The sequence below is a fragment of the Thamnophis sirtalis genome, unplaced genomic scaffold (assembly GCF_051295495.1).
Source record: "Thamnophis sirtalis isolate CommonGarterSnake01/CBP01778 unplaced genomic scaffold, rThaSir2_p1.2 scaffold_6, whole genome shotgun sequence".
NCBI lineage: Eukaryota > Metazoa > Chordata > Lepidosauria > Squamata > Natricidae > Thamnophis > Thamnophis sirtalis.
The window spans coordinates 106,513,593-106,527,390 of NW_028261386.1; the positions used below are offsets into that span (position 1 = coordinate 106,513,593).

Sequence of the window (13,798 nt, forward strand, 5' to 3'; positions counted from 1 at the left end):
TTCTTTCTATCAACTCCAAATGAATTGAAGCATTAATGAACTGGAGGGAAATTATTTAAGTCAGTTTCTCTGGTAATAATTGGGACAAAGGAGGGATGAGCAGAAGAGATTGAAATTATCCTTGGCCCCACATGGAGGCAGTGATGTAACACTCAATATTTTATAAATATCTTGGTTTTGGTAAAATTCATGTATAGATGGTGCTGGATATTTACAACTCCCAATTCTCAACTTTTCATTTTTCTGTGGTTCCCTAAAGATCTTTCTGTTTTATTCAGGCTCCTTAACTTCCCTCAAGAAGAGAGTGGAAAACTTCAAATTAGGTTTAGGTTTTATCACTTTAAAAAATCATGATGTTCTCAAACATTCTGGTTCTAAGTGAGATGACCACACACACACACACACACACACACACACACACACAAACACAAACACAAACACACAGACACACAAACAATGTTTCATGATTGTTAACTAAGCAACAATGTAGCTGGGAGGCAATATGAGGGTGAAGAAATACAGTATGACAGGAGAAAAAATAGGTTTAGAACAAATTTTTAAATATAAGAAATGACAGAGATTCTTCAGTCTACCCTACGTCAGATTCTATTTTAGAATGCAAGTAGAAAGTTCTGCCCACTTTAGCAAAAAAGAAAGTATATATAATGAAGGTAACAATTGTATCATATATTTCTATTCAAGGATTTGTCTTTTTTAACTTGAGGAAAAGTTTAAAAATATAATACTGCATCTGCCATTTAAAGTCTAACTGAGCACATCGCTATGGACTTAAAAGATCCCCAAGTACTTATTGTTATTAAGTCACCTCAAAAAAGAATTTGGTATATCACATTTAGCAAAGGTGTTCAAAATTAAAGCATGCTAATCTACATACATTTATAAATAATGACTAGAACAACCTTTAAAATTCACAGAAGGTAGCCAATTTCAATTCAAATAATCTTAATAAATTATTCTCTGGATTTTCACCTCACTCCCCAGGTCGGCTTAAATAGTAGTTCCTTTTCAATTAATTTGCTACCATTTGATTTTCATTAAAACAATTTAACTTCCACTTAATTAACCTCCTTTGTTTTAACCCAATCACCTCTGGATTTCAGCAAGAGAAATGTGTTTTGCTGGGTGGCAGGAAAATTAGAAAGTTGCCTTTTTTTTTTTTTTTTAAATAATGTATATGTGGGAGAAAAAAAGACAAAGAGGAAAAGGAGCAGGAGCAGGAGGAGAAAAATACCCCTTTTTTCTATTTTTGAATCTATTGGTAAACCATAAGATATAGAACATTATTTTCTAAAAACAGGCATGAGAAAAATTCCTGCATCTTTAACTTTTGCAGCTATCTAGATGTAATTGTCTGGTCTAATTGTTTATTTCAAATGCTTATCAAAGATCTGGATTCTCCACCAATGAAGAAAATGTCTCTTTGTGGATCAGTTTCAAAGATACCAGGTCTCAATGTGTCTTTCCAATAATTATTCCAAATAAAATAATCTCCTATCCGTGACTCAGTGTTAAAAAAAAAAAGACAAGGCTTTCTTTGACATGCTTTTGCATACAATTTGTAAATTGACCCCACAGAAATACTGTTCAAATGCAAAAAGGCTCACACAACCTACACTTCCATTGGACTATATAGCTACATAACATAATCTGTGCAAATAAGAACATTTGGAAAGGGAGTTAAAGTGAAGGAAATGGCACTGGAAGAATTAACGCAGATGACAAGAATTACTTTCACAAGAGAGTAATTACTTGCACTTTTAATAGCCTGAAGAAAATAATTGTGGCAGAAACTATTCAACATGGAAGGAAATGAGACAAGTTGGAGGTTGCACAATTCCATTTTCACACCACTTTGAAAAGTATAAAGTATAAAATGTAACTTTATTTGCATAGGAGTTTGAAGGGAGAAGAAGGGAGGAAGAGTATGTGCATAGCATATGTTGTGTGTGTTAATAAAAGGAAAAGGAGAAATTATAGGAAAATATGAGCAAGGCACATACAGTACCTGGTGAGGGGAAAAGAGATCAAGAGAAGAGGATTACCAATATAATCTTTCCCAGAATCCATGCTGGGAAAAACACCTTGACAATTGCTCTTCCCAGTTGTTTGACTCCAAATAAAACTGATTCAGAAGTTCATCGCTTTTAAAAATGGGGCAGGAAAATGACAGAAAACACATAAAGGGAAACTCAGATCCCAGTTTTGCAACATATCTGATCAGCTGATTATGAGAAGGTAAAGAAAAATAAGCACTGGGAGTTTTAAAAAGGGTTGAAAGAAAAGAAATGACTGGGGTATTATGGAGGCCAAGAACATAACTCTATCATTTTCAGCCATCCTAGTACTGTGCTGTGCTCACTCATGTTACAATAACAGCAGCTACCACATTACAAGAAAAGGACATCCTCCTAGGCTTTTGCAGCAGGTCTATAAAGATCACCGAGGGCCATGATTCCAGGGATCAGAATCTGGGCCAAAGAGTAACCTTCCATTGATTGGTTCAAGTGCCTAGCAATCAAACTCGCTAAGAACTTGTAGAGGTGAGATGAAATGCAGTGCATACGATCAAACTGAGGTAAAGGGAGAAGCAGATAACACATTGCTTGGAAGGTGATATACCATTAATATCTGCCAGAATGTCCTTTGTATCTTGTCCACCATCTGCCAAAAGAAAATCTCAGGTGTTATCCTGTTTCTTTTCCAGAATTCCACCATGCAAAAGCTTGTGTGCCTGGGTTTTGAGAATTTGGCTTATTGCACACTTTATTCCTGGCTCCTGGGAGAATCTCTCTCTCTCTCTCTCTCTCTCTCTCTCTCTCTCTCTCTCTCTCTCTCTCTCTCTCTCTCTCTCTCTCTCTCTCTCTCTCTCTCTCACACACACACACACACACACACACACACACACACACCCTTGGGATATTTAAAGAACTGGATCAATTTTACAGTTCCAATGACTATGAGCTGACTACATTCTAAAAAACACTTTTTCCATTAATGGAAATGGGGGAAAAATTATCCAGGTAGATTCTCTCTGTGTCACGCAAGCCATTTTGTGTTAAAAGTCATACTTGCCTTATTGGTTTGGTATACTAAGCTAGGATTTTCTTTAAAAACTGCTATTAAAATTAGATGAGTAAATAAGTTGATTTGTCATCTATTTAGTAAATATCTCATCTCTATTATCAAATACAGTGAACTTGGGATGGGAGTACCCTGACAGCTGCCCCCAGGTCTTTAGAAGATTCAGCTTCTGCATTTTTTCCTGGAATAACTGAGGGGTATTTTTATTTCCTGGCAACAATACGTTAGCCACAATTTCTAAGTTTCCTCAAGGTCACCATGAGAGTAACTCACATTTTATGTTAATTCAGGAGATAACTATTTTCACTTAAATTGTGATTTCTATTCTCCCCCCACACTTATAAATAAATATCCCACAGGACACCAATCCTTCCTTCCTAATATTTTAAAGAATTGGCAAACTGGGACCAGGGAAAGAAAATCATTTTTAAAGGGAAAATGGGTCAATCAACTCGGGATATTTACTCAGGAGCACTTAGGTAGGTCAATGAAGTGAATTACCCTGGTGCTTTTAGCTCTACAACTACAAAGCCCATGGACTTATTTGGAGTATGTCTGGTTCCTATATGCTGTAGCCATCTTCACCCAGCTCCTCACAATTTCAAAAAGACTATTTAAGTTGTGAATTTCAAACCTGCCTGAAATATTTCCTTGCCTGAAATTTTACAGTACAAAAGACTGCGTTGTAACTCTAATTTGGAGTAAGCAATATCAAATCAAGCCAACTTTGCTTCTAAATCAAAATGGCACTGGACTATACATTTCACTAACTACATCAACTTTCCTTGCTGCTCATTGTGCACAGAATTGCAGCTTTAAAGTAGCCCAACTTTTACAGGATCTTAAGTTAAAAGCTTCCAGGGGAATCTATCGCACTTTTGCTGATTCCACGATTTATTTTAGGGGGACAAGAGAAGTCATAAACATTTCCTTTTTCTATCTGCTTTGAAATTTTCATACTCTGAAAGACATATTTAGTAGATATGCCCTTAATAGGTTGGGTTGACATACTCAAATATATTATTGGACGCACTAGAAACTCTGCTATGTTGATAGAAATTTGGTACTCACCCAAGTATACATCATTTTGAAAAATCAAGAGGACAAGATCCCCAGGTGACAGGAATTCCCACTATACTATACAACCTATTTTGCCCAAACCATAAGGAAAGTGTGCAGGGAGGGGATGATGACGTTATGCTATAAGCAATACCTGGTTTCCAGATTTGCAGACATAAGTCCTATTCCTTCTGATGCTTCGTTTGAAAAACCCTGAGCATCCATCGCAGGCATAAACCCCATAGTGCTTGCCAGAGCTGCGGTCACCACACACTTTACACGGGATGTCTAAAATCCGGCCTGAAAATGAAGGTGAAAAAGGGAGAGAAAAGTGATCTTTTGACAACAATAAGACACCAGAACTGGCATCATGATAGTCATAGAGTTTGAGAGAAATGGGTCATTTTGCTAATTGAACCAACCCAAGGAATCCACAGAAATATACATTTCTTTAAAGCAGATGTGAATGAGAAGAGGACATGGTCCCACTTAATGCAAAGCACATACAATAGGTTTAAAGCAGGTTTCCTTAATCTTCCACCTCCAATTTTGTTAGGCTACCTGTCATTCTTATTCAAGGAGCGGATGAGATCAGCATTAAAATCAACAGGCTGGGAGGGTAATAGATTGGGAAGACGGTTACCTTGATAATATAAAGGACTCTTCCAAGGTAAGTTTGACTGGCAGTGTCTTCCCATGGTCTTGTTTCTTACATCATTAATGCATCATTCTTGGTCCCAATACAGGAGTACTTTGTTACTGGTACCTTTTGTGGACACCCCCGCCCATTTCCCAATCTTAACTACTAGACCTGAGATTCCCCATTAGGCTTCCATCCAAATATTAATCAAACTCAGTCTTAACTTTCATAACTAAACTAAATCAACCAGACGCTAAACCTATGCTGAGACTCCACAGATACTCCACCTTGAGTTAATTTCCAATCAATTAAGGAGGTATGTATACTTCCTCCTTTTGCCTTTCATTATTAACCCCTAAATATCCAGAGTTAGGCTAAGGACAAATAAAGAAATTGATTTACTCAAGAAAAACTTTTGAGTGAGTAGTGATTTGAAGATGCATTTCTCCAAAACTATTTGCACACAACAATTGTATAAACATTTGTCTGTGTGGCCCAGTTTAACTACTGATTCCAGATATTTATTTTTAAGTAGACTTTCTTAAGAACATGACCTTCATCTATAAATGGAAAATATAATTACTAATCCAAAAAGTATTTCTCGTGAAAATGAAAATATTAAATATATAATACAACCCCTTGTACAGTATTCCTAAACACATGTGTTGTTTGGTTAAACATCATGATGCTTTATTGTTGGAAAAAGCTGCAATTTATGTACATTATTTCTGAGCAAATATGAACCATCCTTTCAGCAGTGTCATAAGTCTTCACATTAGCTAATCTGATCTTGACCATAGAAATAAATGCTGCATCCAAGACAGATAGCACTTGGATTCTGCTTAAATACTTCTAGCAGAGTAGCAATCGGCTTCCTCCAAAAAGGCTGGTCCTACCCTTAGGCAAAACGAGATAGATGCTTTAGCCTTAGCAGGTGTTTCTTCTCCTGAAAAAGCCAGAGTTATTCTTTATGTTTGCAACTTGCTTGTCAGAGAAGAGGAGCTAAGGTGTGAGATTTGCTACCAAGTGCCAGATTATTTGTCATGAATACATCCTCTTTTGGTTCATGCAGTGCACAGTTTGTCTTGCTTACCCATAATGAACTCTAAACTTAACTGCTTGGGATGGCTTTCCCCCACACCTTAGGCTAACAAGTGGTTGCGTAGGTTGGGTTCTATCAAAGGAGCACTGTTTTTTCTTCTCCTATTTGCCCCTTCGGCTGCCTGGTAGCATTTATCCAACTTCTACCTTCATACCATTACCACACTGTACTCTTGGGAGTCATATTTTGTTTTCATACCACATTCCCCCCAAAATTCAGAGTTCTGGCATACCCCTTTCTTACTGAGGACATCCTGCCAGAAAATTTCAGTAACTACAAATGGCTTTTATCACTTAAACTTAGGGGGGGGGGGGGTTTGTCATATTTGATGGGTCCAGCTCCCTAACATTTCTCACTTATTCTATTTGATGCTGAGATTAGTCATCTGAAAACCAAATGGCTGGGACTGTTTCTAATCCCTTCTTCCTTTTCTCCCCAGAGTTTTTCCCAACCTTCACCCTAAACATGACAATGGTTCTTCTATTGTCTCTTAACTCCAAAGATAATTTTGATAATAGGGTTTCATTACTTTGCTCTAAAGAGACAGTTTCTAACTAATCTAGAATCTGCTTTTTCCCAACTGAAGGCCCTCACTTCTCATCCACCAAGGGCCATGCTATTTGGAGGGAATGGGATGGGAATTCTCATCCATTGGTGGCCATTGGAGTTTCAGGAGTTGCTCAAATATGGATTAATCTTTCCCTTCTGCCCTGCCTGCTTTCATCTGCCATGTGGATTCCTGCTAGCTGACAGCAGATGCCTAAAAATCTTGATCACTACCAAGGATCGCCTTAGCCAATACTCCTCTTTAAGCAAGCAGTGTGCAGGCCATCATCTTTTCCATAGAGTTGAGGGAAGGCCAAGTTCTTGGACTTCAGTGTGACTAAAATGCCCCCAATTCCAGTCCTTCCTTGATAACAGTTTTATCGGAACTCGTTGCAACTTTTTAGAGATGGAATGCAGGGATGAACGAGCTTTGCTCACAACTTGGCCAAAGTGTCTGCAATGAAACTGGCGGACAAGCGGAAGATCTGGCAGCATATTGTTGAAAACATTGGCAGCTCCAAGACCGATGCAGATAAGGGGGCACACTTACTGTATTTCAAAGTAGGGACGCACCAGCCAACCGTGTCCATCAGATCCTGCCCAGGAATACCTAGAGCTCAGTCCCATATTGCACAAAAAGTTGACTTGCATAGAGAATGCTATGACTACAATCAGTTGAAAGAACCCTTTATACTGTATGTTTAGAGGATAAAGCATCCTCTGAACAGGCCTGCTAAGCACATTTGCTTTGTGAAACCAACCCACCGTCTTGGAATTGAGATGTCAAGAGGCTGATGATGTTTAACAAGATTGCCAAAGAAGCCACAAGGGACTGGGCCCAGTGATCTCCCTGAGCTATATACCCAAGTTGGTAAACCACAACTTAAGGAATCCCCACAACACTGAACACCAAAACTAAAGTAACCACATTGTGGCTTAGTGCCAAGTGGGAACCCAGGCATGGAAAGTGTTTGAACACCACACTTGAAGGTGACTTGGGAGACCCCTTCTTCTCGTCCTCCTATATATACAATATACCACAGAGTTGAGTACACCCCCTAGCATTTTGTAAATATTTAAGTATATCTTTTCATGTGACAACACTGAAGAAATGACACTTGGCTACAATGTAAAGTATTGAGTATACAGTTTGTAAAGCAGTGTGTGTTGCATTATCTTGAGGAGACAGCACATTTACATTGTTATTCAAGCTGTATACTCACTATTTTACATTGTAGCCAAGTGTCATTTCTTCAGTGTTGTCACATGAAAATATATACTTAAATATTTACAAAATGTGAGGGGGTGTACTCACTTCTGTGGTATACTGTGTACATTGACCGGGATCCGAAGGGAGGCAGGAAAGAATCTAAACTTTTCCGGAGCCTATTCGGTCAGTGACGCTTCTTGAGCCGAGGGGGGGGGGTCTCTCTGGGCAAGCCACCCGGAGGGAGTGGGAAGGGCAAGGTTAAAAATCCGACTCTCGGGAGAGACTCGGAGAAGCCGAACCAGGCTCTGAAACGAGGCCTCCCTAGCAGACAATGAGGACATTAGATAAAGTGTGAAGTTAATGATCCCCCCCATCAATGGAAACTCATCTGACTGCCTCCAATCAACGTAAGCCGCCGGCTTCTCCCCCAAATGTAACTCGACAGCTGCTCTTTGCAACAACCCGGAGTGGAGGAATGGGATTAGGTGGTGCGCCTGGGCGGGGGCGGAGGGTGGGAGGGGAAGAGTCAGAAAAGAGGAGGTGGCGGAGATCGGGGTTGGGCCAGCCAAGCGGGGGGAGTCCTGGGGGAGGGGAATCGGTAGCCCTCTCCCGCCTGGCGGGTAAAGTTGTGCCCTGGGGTAAAGAGGGAGGGGTGGCTGGAAGTAGGCGTTGTCCAGGGAAGTCGGGCCAAGCCAAGCTTGGCTTCTCAAGCGCTCTAATTACACGCCTTCCTTGCCACCTGCCTATTGGGTCACCAGTGACCCGTCAAAAAGGGTAGCATGGGAATTCGGATTGCACACAAAGGCTCCGGAGGAGAGCACTCGACTCCCCCCCTCCTCCTCCTCCTCGCCCCGCCCCCTGTCCCTCGGCAGACTTTCCCCAGTTGTGGGCGAAAGTGTGGGGGAGGAGAGAGAGCAAATCGGACATGCAACGGTGCCAGCCCCTGGTGTTGGGTGTCACCTCCGACAAACCGGGCCATTTCCTTATGCAAATCTCCGGCTCGCCTTCTCGACTCGGGCTGCTTCGGATCCTCCCCTCCCCGCCAGCCCGCCTCGACTTGCCTTGCCTTTCCTTCCGAGGAGGACAACGCAGTCCGGGCGGTGCTCTTAAAACCATTGCAAAACTCTACTTAAACCGAGGTAATTTCGGTCTGAGGTTATGGGGGAGACCTTCCCGCCCCCCCCCCTCCAACAATCTCCGCTTCGATTAGTTTTACTCGAAAGAAAGTCATCGTGGGCCGAATGGGACTTTTCGATCCGAATAAAAGATCTGTAGCTAATTAGGATTCGAAGCCTTCCCCGCCCCCCGTCGATCCAGCTCAAATGCTGGAAGACTGTTTTAACAGTTGCGATTCAAGGAAAGAAACATTTTGAGTCTTGAGCACCAGCTTCTTTAAAAGTTTATTTCTCCCAGGAAAAGGTAGGATGGAACTTTAAAGTATATGTAGTGGGAAGTACATGAAATTAAAACACACATTTATTTCCAAATATTGTGGAGGGGCCTTCTCCCACTTAAAAAAAAAATCATCTCATTTTCCGTGGGCCCGGTAACCACACCGAATTCATGTCCTATTTTAATTTTTTTTAAATAGAAACATACAGCAAGATAATTCCCAAAAACTCTTTGTGTCCCTGTAACATAATATTTTAAAAACTCCCAATTTGGAACGCTATTAATTAAATTTCTCAGATAACCAAATAGATGAGAGTTGATTTTTGGCTTGCAGCGGAGCAGGCCCAGTTTCTTGCAAAACCTCACCGAATGGTCCCACCGGGTCTCCCCTGACGTAAATTTCCTCTTTTGCAGAGACGCTCACTCCAACGCAGGCTTGATTTGAAGCGGAAGGCTGCGGCTTAAATCCTGGGACAATTTACAGGCAGCCTCCCTGCTCAAAGATCGCTTCCGAAGGAAGTTCTCAGCAAGTCTAGGGCGGCAGGGGCCTGGCTCACCAGTGCTCCCCGGCAGAAAGGGGCTGAAGACCGAAGCCCTTTCAGGAATAGGTTCCTTGGATCCTCTTTTTCCGAACACACACACAGAGACAGACACGGGAGCGAAAGTGATTCTCTGCGGGGAACAGCAACAACAATCGCAGAAAACCCCACCTGGAGACAGTCCGAACCCTCCAACACGGACCTTGTTTTCAATTGACAAATCAGTGGCACTTTTACCTTTAATTTCGGGGACGCTCTGCACAGCCTACCCTAATATATTTTAATTAACCAGCATTAATTCTGTTTGTATTAAACAAGGCGTCGTTGCCCTTGATTGCATCGACGCCCGCTGGGCTCCTTCCAAACTCCTCCGTCGAAGCCCTCCGTCTTCTCCACTCCGACTAATTGGGTGCTGCTCCGCCTCACCACCCCTCGAGCGCCCGGGAGGTTATCGCCGCAGGCGGTTGGGGTCTCCGATGCTCGCAGTGCAGCCTCTCTGGAATGAGCCAGTCGATTGCAAAACACCAGGCGCAGGAGCTGCAGCCGGCTCAGTTTCTCCGACTTTCCAGGTGGCATTTTTCAGAAGGCCCTTTCCTGCCTCCTCTCTTCAACGGCGCGGGAAACGCCAGATCCTTGCAGGGGGGGGGGGCATATTCTGTCGGCTTTGGCCCCCTTCCAACAACCGCCCCAGGGAAGATTTCTGCCTTAAAACCAGGCACCTCCCCCGCCCCGTCTCCAAATCTTAGCCCATTTCTCTCCCGCGTCTCCGTCTTCTGCTTCTCCGGAGACTTTCTTGGGGATGGGGAGACGGGCCCTTCGGTCTCAGCAACGGGAGCCCAGGCTGGGGAAAATAAGGAAAGAGAAAACATTTGGGGGGGGGGCGAAGGAAGCTCGGTTCCCTTCGGGCAGGGTTAGCCTAGTATCGTCCAGCGCTGGTGTGTGTGTGTGGGGGGGGGAGAAGGCCTGGCTCCGCGCAGTAAAAATGCTCTGCGCTTTCCTCGACGGGGCGTCCAAGCAGGAAGGGGTGGGGGCGCTTCCCCCCCCCTCCTATGCCGGAGCACGGCGTAAAGCTCCCCTGGCAGCTTCGATTACTGTAATTACCATCACAGGCTGCTGAAAGAAGTTAGGCGGCTCGGAGAGGACTCCGCGGCGGGGTCCCCTTTTACCACCCAAGCAGCCAAGAGCCTCGCCGACCGCTCTCCAGTCTGGCGGAAGGGAAAGCGCAGCCAGCCGCAGCCCCCCACCCCACCCCGGGCTGCCGTGGCAGAAGAGGGGCTCCCCTCTCCTCTCCGAGGAGCACCCATCTTTCTGGGACCCAAAGCAGCCTGACAAGCCCGCTTCCTCTTCGGAGAAGTGGCCGGCTGGGGCTCTGCCCCACAAGGGGCGCCGGGGCGGGTGGATGGGAGATCCGAAAGCCTGGTCTATCGTCGGGTCCCTGGGTGGGAGGTAGCCGCCTTCCCCTTTTAAAGCATTAAGGCAGCATCCACGGCCATCTCCAATCGAGCTCAGCGCTTCGGGGCGAGGCCGAGCGTGGGTAAGCGGAGCTGCTGGAAGAGGGAGGCCTGTGGAGGTCTAGGATCCACCTCCGCGCGTGACTTTTCCTCCAGATCAACTCCTAGGGGGCACCTCCCGCTTTCCACAGCGCCCAAAGGCGGTGCTGAAAAATGGAAACCACCGAGCTTTCGAGGGAAAGGGACCTTCCATCTATTTCCACTGACCTTAGCGGGGAGCGTCGGCCTCGAATGCTGACGGGCTGCCACCCCATTGCACAGCTGCCTTGCCTAAACCTTTCCAAAAGTTTCTGAAGGATGTTTACGACCAGACGGAATACGGAATTGTATTCACGGCGGGGTTTCGAGTCGATGGCCCAGCTCACCTTCTTTTACTCCGGCCTGCCTTTGATTTCTCCCCACGGACTCGCGCCTACCGAGGGGGATGGGGGGGGCGAACTCCGTTTCCCAGTCGCTTGGGTGGGCCTCTGCGTTAGCCTCGCTGCGATTGCAATGCCCACCCGACCCGAGAGAGAGGAGAGTTGGTCAAATCGAGGCCTTTCTCGCCGGGCTATCCTGACATCCATCCCATCGCTGTGAACCCACCTGTTCACTCCTCTTTCAGAGAAGCCGGAAGGTTCTCTGCGCGAAGGTTTCGGCGCAGGGGTTTCTAAGTTTACTTTCCAGCAAGTTTTCAAAACTTTCCCCTCCGTGCCAGCAGCCGAAGCGAAGTAGAAGCATTCCGGAGCCTTCTCCTTCTTTCCAGGCGAAGCAGCCCAGGGACGATTCCCCTGTAGAGGCGGTCGAACCGTCCCTACTACCTTCGGCCCGGCCAAAGGCAGATGGGCCGAACGGAAAAGGGCGAGGGGTTTTCTCCTGCTCTGTTCCGAAACAAGGTTTCCCCAGAAAGCTGACCCTGAGCCCCGCGGCCCGTTTTCCCTGGCCATTGTTACAAACGTGGCCTCGATCCCTCTCCTCACTTACAGATGGAACCGCTCTCTCCTCCCCCCCCCACCCTTCTCCTCGAAAAACGCTTCGGAAACAATTCTGTCCGTTTACCGCTTCCTATTTTTTTCGTTTTGACTGTGACAAGGTTTTGTTTAAGGTCCCTCTTTGGGCGATTTCTACACGTTAGTTTAAAAAAAAAATTGTGTTTGTTTGTGGCCTGCGACCAAGTTCTAAATGCCACCCCGTTGGCGTTTTAGAGATACAGAATTCAAGAAAGAAAGTTTAGCTTAGCCGCAACTTTGCAGGGAGTGACGCATCCCGAAAAGAAGGCGCAGGGAGAAAGACTATATTTTTTTAAAAGCAGAACTGCACCCACGTGCCTCTGTTTTACACCCTTTCCTTGCTAGTAAAAAAAAAAAAATACCATAAAATTATGGCTAGAGGAATTCCTTCTAAACCGGCTTCGCCCATCACCTGTCACAGCCCAAATTGGATTGTGCCTGCTGCTGGCTCCCTCCCGAATCACAGTCGACTTCCAAAGTCTCTTCTTGAATTTCTAGCGTCTGAAGCCAACTTCTATCCACAGCAGTCAATCAGACTTAAAAAAAAATTAGGGGGGGGGGACGCCTTCAGTTATGAGTGTACCCGGACTGAGGATTAAGTGAAATGTGACTTTTAAATTGTTTCTGCTTCTCCGGGTTTTTTCCCCCAGGATTATTCATCAAGGCTGGAAATGGTGTGCAAAGTATTCCCGGTTAAATCCTCTTTCAGCAAAGCCCACCCCTTTTTGCGACTGTAGCTTTCAGCTACGGGATGTTTAAAACTTCTTATTAGGTGCATTAATTGCAGAAAGGGGGAAATTCCTTCCTTCCTTCCTTCTTTTTCTTCATTTCTTTCTTCCTTCTCTTTCTTTATTTCACCACCCTTTCACATTCGGGGGGTGGGGGAGACGGTCTTTTAAAAAAAAAACCTCGTCCCGAGATTTTTTTTCACACCGAAGACTTTTTTTTTTGACACCCCCCCACCCCCACTCCAAGCAAGTGCGTCTCAAGTTCATTTTAGGCCCGGGCGGCGCAGCCACTACAGTAGCTCCGTACAAGTCAGCCAGCCCAACCCCCCCAAAATAAACCCTGACCCTTCGCGCGTTTACTTGGAGGAAGAAGGGGGCTGAAGCGGATCCCAGTCTCAGTTGACCGAAACTTGTTCGGCAGCGGCCCAACGCTCCCGCTTTCTCCGGAGGGACAGAGACCCCCAACCGAGCGTTACTCACTTGTTGATCCCGCCGGCTTGCTCATTCTGGGCTCCTCCGGGACTAGCGTCGCGGCGTCGCTGCCTTAAAGGAGGCTCTCGCTCTGCAAAGAGGCTGCCTTGCACTTGGCTCGCCGAAGCTCCGCTCGCTCCTAGCGCTGCTCCGGACGGCGTGACAGGTGCTTTTACAGCCCCCTTCGCCAGGCCGAACCCCGCATCTTTTCTTCTTCTCCTCCTCCTGCTCGCAACCTTCTACCAACGGCCGAGAGCGTGGGGGGGCGGGCGTGGGGGGGCGGGCGTGGGGGGGGGGGAGGTTGGAAAGCCTTTTTTTTGCCTGGCAAGGAAAGAGCCGGAGAAAGCGCTTGCACCGTCTTTTTCCCAAGGATGAAATGGTGGCGCTGCGCCCGACAGGGATCCGAAGCTCGGTGGCAGGGGCTGGGTGGCTGGAGGGGGGGGGGGAGAGCGGGAAGGGGGGGGGGCGCAACGCGACGCCTGCAGAGAAAGGCAGGGTTGGAGAAGCGG

General features: G+C 45.5%; 1 protein-coding gene across 3 annotated transcripts in view; it reads right to left on the reverse strand.

Annotated features, from left to right (window-relative positions):
• Positions 1-13,456, reverse strand: part of NR2E1 (nuclear receptor subfamily 2 group E member 1) — a 32,587-nt gene extending 19,131 nt beyond the window's left edge. Inside the window, exons 1-2 of one of the 3 annotated variants that reach the window (XR_015697075.1) lie at positions 13,299-13,456; positions 4,316-4,461 (exon numbers count right to left, since the gene is read on the reverse strand). Coding sequence is in view for 2 of the 3 variants with exons in the window: in XM_087718676.1 (XP_087574802.1) it covers positions 4,316-4,461; positions 13,299-13,323 (171 nt within the window). In the remaining variant the exon portion in view is untranslated. The remainder of the gene's footprint in view (positions 1-4,315; positions 4,462-13,298) is intronic. The other 2 variants (XM_087718676.1, XM_087718677.1) reach the window with 2 other exon arrangements.
• Positions 13,457-13,798: the final 342 nt, after the last annotated feature.